The sequence below is a fragment of the Phocoena sinus genome, chromosome 11 (genome assembly GCF_008692025.1).
Source record: "Phocoena sinus isolate mPhoSin1 chromosome 11, mPhoSin1.pri, whole genome shotgun sequence".
NCBI classification, from domain to species: Eukaryota; Metazoa; Chordata; class Mammalia; order Artiodactyla; family Phocoenidae; genus Phocoena; species Phocoena sinus.
In genome coordinates this window covers 25876981-25891040 of record NC_045773.1, presented here as the reverse complement: position 1 = coordinate 25891040, position 14060 = coordinate 25876981, and the positions used below count along the sequence as shown (strand labels likewise).

At 44.2% G+C, this 14060-nt stretch overlaps 2 protein-coding genes across 7 annotated transcripts in view; both read right to left on the bottom strand.

The window, feature by feature from the left end:
* The window catches only part of PSMD6 (proteasome 26S subunit, non-ATPase 6), a 91763-nt gene extending 87258 nt beyond the window's left edge, over positions 1-4505 (bottom strand). Inside the window, exons 1-2 of the mRNA XM_032649604.1 lie at positions 2537-4505; positions 1131-1202 (exon numbers count right to left, since the gene is read on the bottom strand). The gene's annotated coding sequence lies outside the window, so the exon portion shown is untranslated. The remainder of the gene's footprint in view (positions 1-1130; positions 1203-2536) is intronic.
* Positions 4506-7471: 2966 nt separating this feature from the next.
* PRICKLE2 (prickle planar cell polarity protein 2) overlaps positions 7472-14060 on the bottom strand; it is a 343030-nt gene continuing 336441 nt past the window's right edge. For all 6 annotated transcript variants that reach the window (XM_032647661.1, XM_032647663.1, XM_032647666.1 and 3 more), the window contains one exon: positions 7472-13487. In XM_032647661.1, the coding sequence (XP_032503552.1) occupies positions 12613-13487 (875 nt within the window). In that variant the 3' untranslated portion in view covers positions 7472-12612. The remainder of the gene's footprint in view (positions 13488-14060) is intronic.

Sequence of the window (14060 nt, the reverse complement as noted above, 5' to 3'; positions counted from 1 at the left end):
GATATGATAATTTATTCCATTAGCTAATATAAGTTTATTCCTGGGTAATGCTTTCCAGATCAACATGGATTTGCCTATTCTTAAACCTTCACTTCCTAGTGATGGTTCTCTCATTAGATCATAAATTATCTGATTATAATTCAGTGGCATGAATTCTTGACTTTGGTTTTTGCATTTAGAGCTGATAGCAATTGAAAAGTTGGTAGCTTCATTATGGAGTCCAAGGGCAGTATTACTCCTTGAAATTGGAAAGCACTATGCTTAGCTAGAGTTAAAAAACCAAAAACAATCTGGTGGAAATTCAGTAATGTAAACCTGATCATAGCCACAGGCACTAATAGGAAGCTCTGACTGAAATTTTGCCCTGCAGCAACTCGGCAACCAGAAGAAAAAAGCCTTAGTCTTACAAGGAACACGGAGCACTGGAGGGAATGCAAACATTCAAGGTGTAGAAGGCTGGGCTTGTGCTTTCCTTTTTCCCTTTTAATTTACTGAACAAGGATTTTTAGGAATCTTCCTTTTGACATTCCTTCAAAATATGTTTTGAGGCTCTACTCTGTGTTAGGCCCCAGAGGAACAGGCTGAAAAGACAGCCAGCATGCCTGTGCCCTTGAGTAGTACAGGCTGTAATGGGGGAGAAGCATAAACTCACAAGTACATCATGGAGAAAGGGGATATGCAGAGTCCCCTGGAAGCCTGAGGCAGAGGTACCTATTTCCAAGGGGCTTGGACCATCCTGGAGGAAGCTGATCTAAGCTGAGCCCTGAAGAATGAGGAGTCGTCTGTCAGGTGAAGGACAGGTAGAACAGGGAAGGTAGGGACGTGAGTGTTTTAAGTGGATGCAACAGCAGGTACAAAAGGCTGGGTGCAAGGCAGAGACCACAAGGAGACCTGGAAAGATCAGTTTGGTTGGACTTTCATGCTGTTTTTTCATCATATGCACGTCATGCAGTGCTTTCCAGTACCGGTGGCTTGCGTGTTCACGTCTGGACACCTCTCTGAGGCAGGATGAGGTGAAGACAGAGAGAAGGTGCCAGACTTGAGACCTTGCCTGACCATAAAGGTTTCCTAGGTTATGGGTCTTGACCATGAGAACAGATACAGCAACTTTCACATAGTCATCCTCTTACCTGGCTTGAGGCCTCCAGCTGGATGGAATTCACATGGCGGATGAAGTTAGACAAAAAAGACCTCTGTGGTTCCTGAAGTTTTGGAGAAAAAAATTCAACTAGTATCAGAAACTGCACAGCATGGAGGGAGTCTGGGTATTGAGTAAAACAGAGGGAAAAAAACGATATACAACAGAGTGGCTGATTGATTTACATAATAAAGAGCAGGTGAGGGAGAAGGGAACATGGGATGGAAAAAAAATCTGTGCACAGGGTATGTTTCAGGGTGGAAGAGAGAATTTGGGGGGAAAGCTGGCATCCATGTGCAGAATAGTAAGAGGAGCAGCGATGGAGAAATTTAAGACGCTTGCTATGCTTTAAGAATTCACCTCTCCTTTGGCATTTCCCTGAGAGACAGTATAGATTTGAAATAATGAGTATAGATTTATAATATTTCTTGGTTCCTGAATTGTACTTCTTTGAATGCACCACGTGGCTGAGACTGGGCCAGTTGGAGTCGTAGGGTTTGGAGGATTGTAGAAACTCTCCCTTGAGATAGTAGCTCCAACTCAGTAAGTACAGTGCACACGACTGTTTGGAAATATATCCAATAGGTGATAATCCTGGTTCGTCCCGCTGGGATAGCTGTTACAGGAGGTACATTTTGGTGGATCTGCCCAGCCCATGACTTTCTCTATCTGAAAACTCTTTCCTCACCCACAAGAACTAGCACCCCACCAGCATGCTGGCACCTAGGCATCACCCCCTCTCCTCCAACAGGTGATTGGACCAGGAATGAGCACCTGACACAAGGTGGGCCAATCAGAGTTTCTTTCCTGAGAATAAGGGGTTAAATGTGGGAGCTGTGGAGAGCCACCTATGTCCATGAGCTCCCCAAAGCTGCCAAAGCAGATCAACGAAGGGAGATTAAGCAGACAGCTGAAGGGAAAGAGAGACTTAAAAACTGGGATAGAATTTTTCTGAGCTCTTGGTGGCTTTCTTCTTCCTGGTTCCAAGTTCTCATGAACAGGCTGTCCTTTGATTCTTGCAAGATACATAGTCTCCTTCAAATAAATTCTCTCTTTTTTCCTTTATGCTCAAGTTTGTTTGAAGTAAGTTTCAACCACCTAAAATCCAAAGAATGTGGCCTAAGACAGTGGCCTTTTATGGCCCAAATTCCTCAAGTTATTGGCTCACTTTCTGGTACTTCTGGTCTCATGTGTTTGCTAACTAGTGTGTTAATGGTACAAAGCTGCCCAACAACCCACATGATCTGTTTTTAACTCTAGAATCAGCCAGCCTATCAGGGAAACAAGTATCTGCTAGTATTTTGCTGAGAAAGCTGTTCTGCTGGGTACAATTGTGTCACTTAATGTCTTGACCATTTCCCGCTAAACTTCAGCCTGTGTTTGTCTTTGATTATTTACCTATTGCATCTTCTGGTAAGGTTTCCTTCTCGGAGTCTTGTCTGGGCATCTCTCTCGGGCAAACTAGCTGTAGTTAGAAGTGACACTGGCATTGGTTTTCCAAAGAGGCTGACGTTTCTCATTCTAGACTACTAGGAAACCAGTGTACTTTCCACATATGGTAGATGAACACTTGAGAAGCAGACCCTTCCAGACTGAAGCTCTATAACACAAGCTGGATACATTTAGCACCTAAGTGCTCACAGAATATGAAGGATTTCCCACGACGAGAGAGGCTCAGAGCAGTTTTTCCCAAAGGGCCTTCTCAGATCCCTAGATATTTATGAAAAATGCAGTTTACCAGGTTTTGCTGAATCAGACTTTCTAGGGATGGGGCCAGGGACTCTGGATTTTAAATAATCTACATAGGTAATTCTGACGTGTGAAATCCATTGGCTATACGCACCAAAAGTAGCAATTCTCAAATTCAAACATAATTGTTAGACTGTATTTCACAATAAACTTGAAATGGAGCAGGACCCTAAGGTCCTTCTCCATCCCTCTCCCCGCCCCCATGCCCTCCACCTGCCTTTTGTCTGTAGAAAAACTTTAGTCAAAGAATAAATTTAATTAGAGAAGTGAGAAAATACAGAAACAAAGGAAAACAGTCAAACAAGACAAAATAATAATAGTTTAGTGATTAAGCAAAGGACCTTTAGTTCCTCCTCAATGGCTATAGATAACATTCTGAGCCATATCCTTTGAGCTGGTTTGTAGATACAGAAAATGCCCCCCTGCAAGTGGAAGAAGTTAACTACATGACGACCAGACTGTAACCATGACAGAAGCTGCCACAATTCCGAGAACAGGCCTCAAAGAAATGGGAACAAACTGACCCTGGAAATGAAGATTAACTGTACTTGAAACAATCACGATGACGTGGATCAGAGCACCGCATGACCAATTTCAAGATGACTCTCAGGCACATTTCTGCATGTAGTCCCCTCCCTCTGCCTATACACCTGTGAAACTCCCCTTTAAAACTCTTGCCCACTGATTGTCAGTGGGGGAAGTCAGCCTTTGGACATGAGTCTGCCCTCTCCTGCCGGTTGTCAGCCTCTGAAATAAGCAAACTTTCCTTTCCACCAACCTAGAGTCTCTACTATTGGCTTTCGAGCGGCGGGCAGCCAGACCCCACTTTCGGTAACAAACTCACCTTCTTCTTCCATGCTATGCTTCTCTTCTACATATCACTTTAATATACAGTGATACATATCTCTCAGAAAAATTAAAGTCAGTTAAATTACATTTCTTTTTTTGAAGACTGTCACTTCTAGGCAAGTGTGAATATACCTGAGATCCTCCAAAATTGGATTATAAACCCCAGGCTCATATCTCTCCATCCTGACCAGAGGGCTTGTTATCAGCTTCTCCAGAAATGGGTGGGGCTGGAAGAGCTGTTTTTTGGTTTTTTGCCCAGATACTTGGAAGAAAACAAACAAATGCTGAGGCAGAATTTCTTAAAGTGTGGTCCTCAAACCAGCTAGATCAGACTGACGTGCAGAGCCTTGTTAAAAATGCAGATACTGGGGTTCTACCCCAGATGCACTGAATTATAACCTCTGTGGGAGATGTGCATCATTTAATTAGCTCTGCAGGCATTTTTAAAATATGGTAAAGATTCAGGCCTTTCTGGGATGTCTCAAAATCCTATTTAATGCTTACATTAGAAGAAAAGACAATGAATACTCTCAGACAAGATACTAACGGTATCTAGTTCCTGCCACCCTTTCTCTATGGGTGGGATAGTAGTAGTAATAACAACATCGACATCAACAACAGCTAACGTATTTTAAGCTCTTACAATGGCAGACTCAGTGCTAAGAGCCTCATGTGCATTATTCCAGTAAATCCAAACAACAATGCCACTATACTCACATTTGTTAGCTAAAAACCGAGACTCAGAGAGGATGTGGACATTTCCCAAGATGACACAACTAGAAAGTGGTTGAGACGGAATTGGAAATGCTAAAGGGGAGTGGGGCAAAATAAAAGGTGTGGAAACTGGCGTTCAGAATTCATCCTTCATGTCTGAATCAGGGTTGCAAGGAACACTTCAGTGTGAATAGGAGCTTGTGTAGATATGTAATGAAACAATACATAAACACAATGGGGAGGGACCAAAGTCCTACAGTAATCCTAGAGGAGCACCTCCAAGGCAGGAACTGGAATCTGTGTGGAGGTGAGGGAGTCATGGGGACCAGCTCCTCTGGGTCACTTCACATCTCTGTGCTCGCATCCATCTTTGCTCTTGGACCCGCTCTCAGCCCGAGCTTCTGCTTTCCCATCCTTCATCTTATCATGATCCTGTGGGCCTAACTCCACCGGCCAGCTCTCCCTATACATCCTCTTAGCTTTAACTTCTACTGTCTCATTGTCTCGGAATTTTTTAAAATTTATTTTATTGAAGTATAGTTGATTTACAATGTTTTGTTAATTTCTGCTGTACAGCAAAGTGAATCAGTTATACATATATCAATACATTCTTTTTCATATTCCTTTCCATTATGGTTTATTACAGGGTATTGAATATACTTCCCTGTGCTATACAGTAGGACCTTGTTATCCAGTCTATATATAATAGTCTTCACCTGCTAATCGCAAATCCCATTCCACCCCTCCCCCTGCCCCTCCCCCAGCAACCACAAGTCTGTTCTGTGTCTGAGTCTGTTTCGTAGATAAATTCATTTGTGCCATATTTTAGATTCCACATGTAAGTGATATTATATGGTATTTGTCTTTCTCTTTCTGACTTACTTCGCTTACAGTGATAATCTCTAGGTCCATCCATGTTGCTGCAAATGGCATTATTTCACTCTTTTTTAATGGCTGAGTAATATTCCATTGTACATATGTACCACATCTTCTTTATCCACTCATCTGTTGATGTACATTTAGGTTGCTTTCATGTCCTGGCTATTGTAAATAGTGCTTCAGTGAATACTGGAGTGCATGTATCTTTTCAAATTATAATTTTCTCCAGATATATGCCCAGGAGTGGGATTGTAGGATCATATGGCAACTTTATTTTTAGTTTTTTGAGAAACCTCCATACTGTTTCTCCATAGTGGCTGCACCAATTTACACGGAATTTCTTAATTTACATACTTAAGAGAGATAATCTGATTGGTCCACTTTATCATGTCTTGCCAGGTCACTTACAGATTACTGGTTTGCTGCTGTTCTTGACTCCAATCATTCTGCAGAGGACGAGGAAGAGGGGGGTCATGGAGTGAAACCGTGGCTACCTGACGGCCATGCTCCCCAGGAGGGTCTGTGAGCAGAACTGGCACAGTCATTGCCATTTCTAAAAGCGTCATCCAAAGGCTCTCAGAGGGCTTAGAATGAAATAACTCTCACCTGCAACTCCCAAGTCCTCAGGCTTAAGGGTGGGTGAGGCAGTTGCAGACTTCTCGCCTAGCAGAAAGTCAAATTGGTAAACTCCTTTAGGGTAGGGGTTTTTGTTTGTTTTGTACACTGCTGTATCCCAAGCACCTAGAACAGTGCCTGGCACAGAGCAGGCTCTCAATAACCATTTGTTGAATGAATGGATAAATGATACTGCAGTATCCAGCAGGTCCCAAATATTGTGGATCAGACACGGGGAAATCTAATTTACATGCTGCTTTGGCCTTGGCTCCCAGACAATACTAATACCATCCTAACCAGAACACAGCCACGCATATGACGTGCCACACAACCCACTTATTATCTGCTTAAAAGCAAATACAAATATTTTCGGTCATCTGCCGGTTTCAATTCTTGCTAATAAGTGAAAATTAACCGTATGGCCCGGGGTCGGAGTCAGCTTCGAGAACCCTCAAGGAACGGAGATGCTAAGAAGGCAAAGCATTTTAACTGGTGGTCCTCAACCAGCGGTGATTTTGTCCTCAGGGGACACTCAGCTAAGGAGGCATTTTAAGAAATTCTGGTAAAATAAAGGTAACATAAAATTTGCATTTTTAAGTGTACAGTTCAGTAGTAAGTACATCTACATTGTTGTGCAACAAATCTCCAGAATTCTCATCTTGAAACACAAACTCTGTATTAAACAACATCCCACTCGCTCTCTCCCCAGCCTCAGGCACCACCCTTCCACTTTGTGTCTGCGAATTTGACTACTCTAGGTAGCTCACATAGGTAGAATTATACAACATTTGTCTTTTTGTGACTGACTTATTTCACTTAGCAATGTCCTCAAGTGTCATTCACGTTGCAGCGTGTGTCATAATTTCCTTCCTTCTAAAGGATGAATAATAGCTCATTGTATGTCTGGATGACATTTTGCTTATCCACTCATCCATCAACGGATACTTTGCTTGCTTCTGCCTTTTAGCTACTGTGAATAATGCTATCAATACGGCTGTACAAATCTCTCTTTGAGGCCCGGCTTTCAATTCTTTTGGGTATATACCCAGAAGTAGAATTGCTGGATCATATGGTAGTTCTATTTTTAATTTTGTGAGGAACTGCCATACTGGCCATACTGTTTTCCACAGAGGATGCACCGTTTTACATTCCCACCAATAGTGCACAAGTTTTCCAATTTCTCCACATCCACTTGTTATTTTCCTTTTTTTTTTTTAAATAGTAGCTATCCTAATGTGACAACATTTTTGGTTGTCACATCTCAGGGGGAGGGGTGCTATTGGCAATGGGTAGAGGTCAGCAGTATTGTTAAACATCCTACAATGCCCAGGACGGTCCTCTGCCACAAAGAATGGACTGGAACAAAATGTGGATAGTGGCCAGGTTGAGAAATCCTGATTTAAGCTATCAGGTTCATCTTTCGTAGCAAATCTCACCCCCCTGACAAGTGCAGCCTCTCTCTTCTTTTGCTGAGATCCTCAAAGCCAACGATTTCCAAAAACCTGGAAAGCAAGGGAAGACTGAGAAGAATGGCAACGTTTCTTTTATTCAAATTTTATTGGAAGTTTACAAATGTATTACAGACATCAGTAAAACATCATATCCATTTTACACGGCACGGATCTCAAGCAAAGTGTTCACGACAGTCTCTGGCAGAGCCCACACCAAAGGTCTACTGCAGACCTTCTTAACAAATAGCTTGACACCCGACACACAACACAGACTCTGGCATGCCTTACCTTCTCAGGCCCTTTGAGGTTTTGTTTACGTACTTGGAATTAAAGCAGGAGATGGACAAAGTGATCCTGTACAGGAAAGAATGTGTTTAGGAGCGGGAAAACTGCCAAAGTCCTAATTTACTATGGAATAAGGAGGACCCATAGGTCTTAGAATGTGAAGTCAGGGTCCACGATAGAACCAAAATGCTTTACGGAAAAACATGGACATTCACTAGAGAGGTTTGAGTAACTCTCTCTGAAAAATTTAGAAAAGCTTGGTCAGCGACCTACGGCACACCAATGGCCATACTCAGTAGGGTGAGGGATGTCTCAGAAAACTCTCAGGCTACAACAAGGCTTTTTTTTTTTTTTTTTTTTTCCTACAGAGTCATCGTATCTAAATCACAGAAATGTTTTCTAACACTACGTGACATCCCCCCTCCCCGCCTTTTTATTCCTGTTGGGGAAAGCTAGTTTTATCAGCAGGAAGTAAGCTTATAAAACAGTATAGCTCCCAACAGTACATTATATTTTATGGGAGTCTTGGGGTGAAGGGGATCCTACTATGAGAAAATGGAAAAAGACTGAAATCCTTTTTTGATCCTAACCTTGATGACTGCTTCCGAGGGGTCAGACGAACAGGCTCTGGTGTCTGCTGAGGCCCCAGAGGGACCGGCCACTGGAGGCTAGGCAAAACTCTCTTCACTTCCACTTCTCTTGCGCTTTAAGAAACGCACCTCAAAAGGCGGCCATCTGGAACTGCCTTCCAAATATGCAGAGGAGGCTTGGCTGTGTCCTGTACCTGGAATGCTGTCGCAGAGCCCTTTTCAAAGCCCTGAAGGTGCTAAACAGTGCTAATAGCAGCCTTCTGGCATGAAATCCTCAGATGACTGAGGCCATCATTCACGTTCCTTTGTCATAGATTCTCCTTCTTATGCATTAGCATCTGGTTTCTGTTAGAGAGAAACAGCAAAGAGCACTTCTCCTTGGAATTTAAATTTTTGTGTTCTTTCTTGTTAGAAGGTGGAATTAGACAAAGAATAGGACGAACTCTTATCTGACCTCTGTGATAGGACCAAGAACACGAGAATGGAAAAGGAGGCCAAAGAGAGTTGTCTTCATTTAGCCTAAAGAAGTCAGCCTCCTTTAGCATCTCCAATACGGGGGCATAGAAACTGGAGTCTCACAATTATTTATGGATGATGCTTCCTAAATGGCTGGTGTACTGTTTTGGGCCAATGGCAAAAGAGCCCAAGGTAGAAAGACAAATAAGAATCAGTTCACAAATAAGATTTGTTATCAGACAAATAAAATCAGTTCTGATCAACTAGTCCTGGATGGTTGGAGTGCTGAAAAGATTTCTGAGGCTGCAGCCATGCTCTCTGGGAAAGTATACAGTGGTACCTTGGTTATATCTGCCCAGGTTGCAGGGATGGCAGAGCACATGCTACCTATGTGGTATTACTGGCCCCACCTGAACTCAGCAATGGCTGGTGGTACCCAAGAAGCAGAGAGCTGCCGCAGGAGAGAGAAATATAATCTTGGTGTATTGAAGAAACATCCTACAGAATGGGAAAAGAGGATGAGAAAGAGCTGTCCTCAGGTCACATATGAGAAACGCAAAATTGCTTGTTCACGGGGCTGGCTGAGGGTGGAAAGGAAGGACTAGAGAAGAGAAGGTGAATATGAAAAGAGGGGGTCAAACAACCAACACTAAAAAATTTCCCCCCCTTGAACACCTGCAAAACGGGAAGTATGGTTCTGGTTTCCCTGACCTCATTTACCGTCACACTTGGTAGAAATGCCAGAATTCCATGACAGATGGAAGAGTACCTGAATGCCACCAGCCTGCTAACAAACTTGCTCATAACATCAAGGGTGATATGCACTGGCAGGGCCATTCAGGAAACTGTCACTGACTTCTGCTTGGGAAAGGGCCAGCTCTGTTGTCACTGAATTCAGCAGCGACAGGAAATGAAATGAACGCTAAAGTGGGGTTTTACCCAAAAGATAAGAAGATCAATATGAGAAGAGGTAGGCAAACAAAACAAAACAAAACCCAAGGCATTAGCAAAGAAAATAAACTGTGGTACTTTTCTAAAAACAGCCTATTAAAGATGAAATGATGATCTAAGAAGAGGTGAGTGTGAGCCTCACCCACAGATGACACTTGACCAAGAAGAGCTCCCGGTGATGATCAGGCAAGGACCCTCAGATCCTGCCTCGGAAACGAATGCATTGAATTTTGGGGAATGGGATTCTGGGATGTTACGTGTAAGTTATCACTAAGGGGAGGAACTCCCGATACAATGATATCCTGCTCACTTTAAGGCATATACTTGCAGGTTCCGTCCTCATTGTTGAGGATTTACCTGTCCTCCATCGGCATTCTCCATAAGGTGCCTGGCTGCACGTGGGGTGGGAAGGAGACACTGGCAGTGATGGACTAGATGGAGGTGATCTTGCTTATAGACCGTCTGACCCTGAGGCTTGCATCTCAACACACCTCCAGCTCTGACCAGTTCAGCCGATGGATGCTCCCTGGGCAGCTAGATCTGAAATTGCTTATTCCTCTCTCCCTCTGGGCACTAATTGGGTGTCAGTTTCTAGGCCACCTTCTTCTTTCTGCTGACGGTGGTTAAAGCCTCATCTGGGAAATGTAAGAGGTACTCTAAAAAGGAAAGAGAAAGCAACGTTCACTGGGAGAATTTCTTTCCTTGGATTCCAGGCCACAGAGGACAGACATTATTTTCAGTTATTTACTAAGTTAAATGATCTACTTTTTTCTCTCTCTTCTTTTTCCAAAATGCCTTTCTATTCTCATCAATCCAGCAACTTAGAACTCCAAATTGGACTCGCCCCATTTCTACCAGAAACCTGCCACGCTGGTAGCGTGGTGGTGTACATTATTTCTTAATCAGTTTGCCAAGCAGTTTACAAACTCACTATACAAACGTAATAGAGTTAATTCTCCAGAGGCTTGGATAATTAATGAAGCATTTAGATATGAAGAAAGCATGCGGAAAACAGCCACAACCAACATTTGCATTGCTTTTTTAAAACATCAGTGACAATGACAAATGTCTTATTAATACCTGAAAAGCAAATTATTTTAATACATCCTGAATGGAGTGCCACTTCCACATCCTTTACAGCCTTCCTTCCCCCAGACCCATTAGGGATGGTGTCTAAAAAGCCACTTTTCACATTCTCCCCATAAAAAAGCACTAGAAAATATGAACTACTATACTGAAGAGAGACCACGCTCGCCTCACCATGGCAGATGGCCACTGAGATACACTGTGTACTACATCGACAGTACACCTCACTAAAGGTGGGTCCTCCGATGGATTATTTCAACTGCCACAATCCACGAAGGGGACGAGGAGAATGGAAGTAAAAGCAAGCGCTTCACTTTTAACTGAAGCAAGGTAGGAGGTTTTATTTTACTATAAACAACACAACCGTTAAATGTCTTCTTTAAGCAAACTCACTTTTGAGCCCATCTTCTATCTGACTGACGGTCCCCAAAGTTCAAAATGGAAACCCCCCTTTCAGCAACATCTGTTTTTCAAAACCATAACACGGAAATCTCCTGAGCAGCTCAATCTTTCTGGGTAACCCAGATACTCTGGTTACAGAGTGCATTAAACTGGGTTTTTTTTTTCCCCACAAGCACTGGGGGCTATTCGAGGTGGTTGTCAAGTCTCCTCTACTTCATTTCCAGAAGTTCTTCTTTGCTCTGACCTTCCTTCATATTCCCCTTCAGTCTCTACCCTTGACCTGTTCCTTCTCCACGTATGACCTACGACCTAGAACACACCATCACTCCCAGAGTCCCTCGGAACCTTTCTGGCCCGAAATTCCCAAAGCTGAAGTTCATTTGCGCTGAGGACAACCGGTTGTCAGGCTAAGGCAGCTGTCTGCCTTGGTAAAGGAAAGCGGATAATACGATCCAGGAAACGAGCACCAGGAAATAATGCCACATTCAAAACAATGTCATGCTGACATCACACAAACCGCACCACTCACAGACACTTTATTTTCCCCAAGGGATAGATCAATGGTAAGCAACTTCAATGTTCCCAGCAGGGATGGCGTTTCTCACGGAACCTGACTGACACTGGTTGGTTTTTCTAATTGGCAAAAGTTATGCTGGCAATTATAAATAAAAAAAAAGTTACTATCACTTTGTAGAGAAGAGATTCTACTGAGGCTGGGAGCGGACTTAAGGATGGCTCCTCAAGATAGATGGAGCATCAAATGCTTTGGGTGTAATAGGTAATGTTTTTTTTTTTCAGCCACAAAAAGCCAAATTGAATAAACTCCTTTGAAAAAGGTCTCACTGACATGTAACAAATTTGTATAGAAAAAAGAAAAAAAAAAAAAAAAAAAGTGGTCCTGGACCACCTTGAAGTACTACTCAAAGACAATGCTGGACGTGCATGCAAGGCTCCACTGAGTCCTACGATATAGAAATTCCTTTGATATTACAAAATACAAAAATATTTTATCAGAACTCTCATTTACATCGCATTTACAATGGACATGTAAATAACTTAGTGTTGGGTCCTGGCTAATAAACAAATTACGTACTGGAAAAAGGGTCCTAAAAGGGAGAGAACCAGAGAGGCTATAATATATAAGCGAGCGGGAAACAATTTTGCCATCTTGCCAGTGGCAGCTCAACACAGACGGACGGGAAGGAGGTGACCAATCCTGGCCTCCGTAGAGTCTATAGCGTTTCCAAAGTGAAATGTGCAAATAATATTCAACATGCCAAGAACTGTGACTACCTATTGAGTCAGTCGGTGACCTTGCCGCCATCAACAGAGAGCTCTTCTCATCTCTCCCTGGAACCACCAAAGAGCTTTAAAATTTAAAACAGTGCAAGTTTCTGAATTTACATTCTTACCTCCCATCTTCCCCTATCCCCTGACCCCCATCGGATTAAGAAATGATACAGTTTTTGCTCTTTTGTCTTTTCCTGCTGTGCAACTGTCCCCTGCCACCTAGCGTGGAAGACTTGGGGAGGCCGTACGAGCTGTATTTGTGCAGTAACTCATCACTCGTGACGTATCGCAGGTGGGCGGGCTGGGGGATGGGTTCTCCTAGGAAATAGCCCTCGTTGTCAGACTCCGAGGACGAAGAGCAGGTGGAACACCAATCGTACTCAGTGAAGTAGGGTCCCCATCGCTCCCCAAAGGCGTTCTGCAGAGCCAGGTCCGATACAGTCCGGGGGCACCGGCCGTACAGGTCCCTCCGGGACCCCTGGCCCAGGCTCTCCTGGAAGCTCCGCTGGCGCATGAACTGATCATAATCCTCCCTGGCTCTCAGGGGGGGCCTTTCTTTTAACTGAGAGATGGCCTCGCGCTCGCTGGCCAGGTGGAGGGCGTTGTCTGAGCGAGAGCGTCGGGATCGCCGGGACCGGTGAGGTCGGAAGCGGCGGTTGTCTTCGCGGGAAGTGGCTCTCCGCCGCGTGCGCTCGCTCATGGGCTGGATCCTCACACCCTCCGGCCCCGGGAGCTTGCTGCCCGCCATCCCCCCATCGAAATCAAAGCTCTGATGCATCCTTCCGTGGGCCTGCAGGTCTCTGTACCTGATGGGGTTGCTGAGAGGGTGGAGGTTTCCCTCCATCTCCTGGTACTGCTGGGCGGAGAGCAGGCTGCGAACGGACTCGGCGCTGCGGAACTGCATGGACGAGTTCAGCGTGCCCATGTTGCTCAGCTTCTCGGACACGTTCATCCCAGAGTCTTTGCTGAGATCGGGCATGGAAAACCGGGAGAGGTGCTCCTGGCGCTTGGCACCACCATCCGCGGAGAGGCCTGGGGGAGAGAGAGGAAAGGTTCACAGAGGTTAATACAAACGTGCAGCCATGGGAGTCCCGTCACTGTGGGTCATCTGAACCGTTATCTATCCAGGGTCGCTGCATACGGTTGCACACTGCACACAGGCTCGCTCAGAAAGTATGCAGGAGGGCTCTCCCCATTCCACAGTGGGCCAGTGTCCACTGAGAGGGGACACCTGGTTAAAATGCATCCACGAGATGTTTTTATAATCGTCATGAATTCCTCCAAAGGTTCATCAAAATTCCTTAAGAGCCCATCATGTATCTCATAAGTGATGTTTCTTCTGTTCAGAAATTCACTTTAAAAAGTGCTCAATCACCTCACTGGTTCTAATGATGAACTATAAGCTCCACAGGAGAGATATTCTGGACAAAGAATATTGGACAAAGATATTCTGGACAAACCTTTAAGCTATAGAGGCCGGGCCACGCCCAAGCAGTTCCTAGCAACACTGAGCCTAGAGTCTAGTCCCATAATACTGGACCACTTCACTTCCATGTTTACCTCCAGCAATTTCCTGCTCTGCCTGCTGTCCCTGGGCCTCTATTC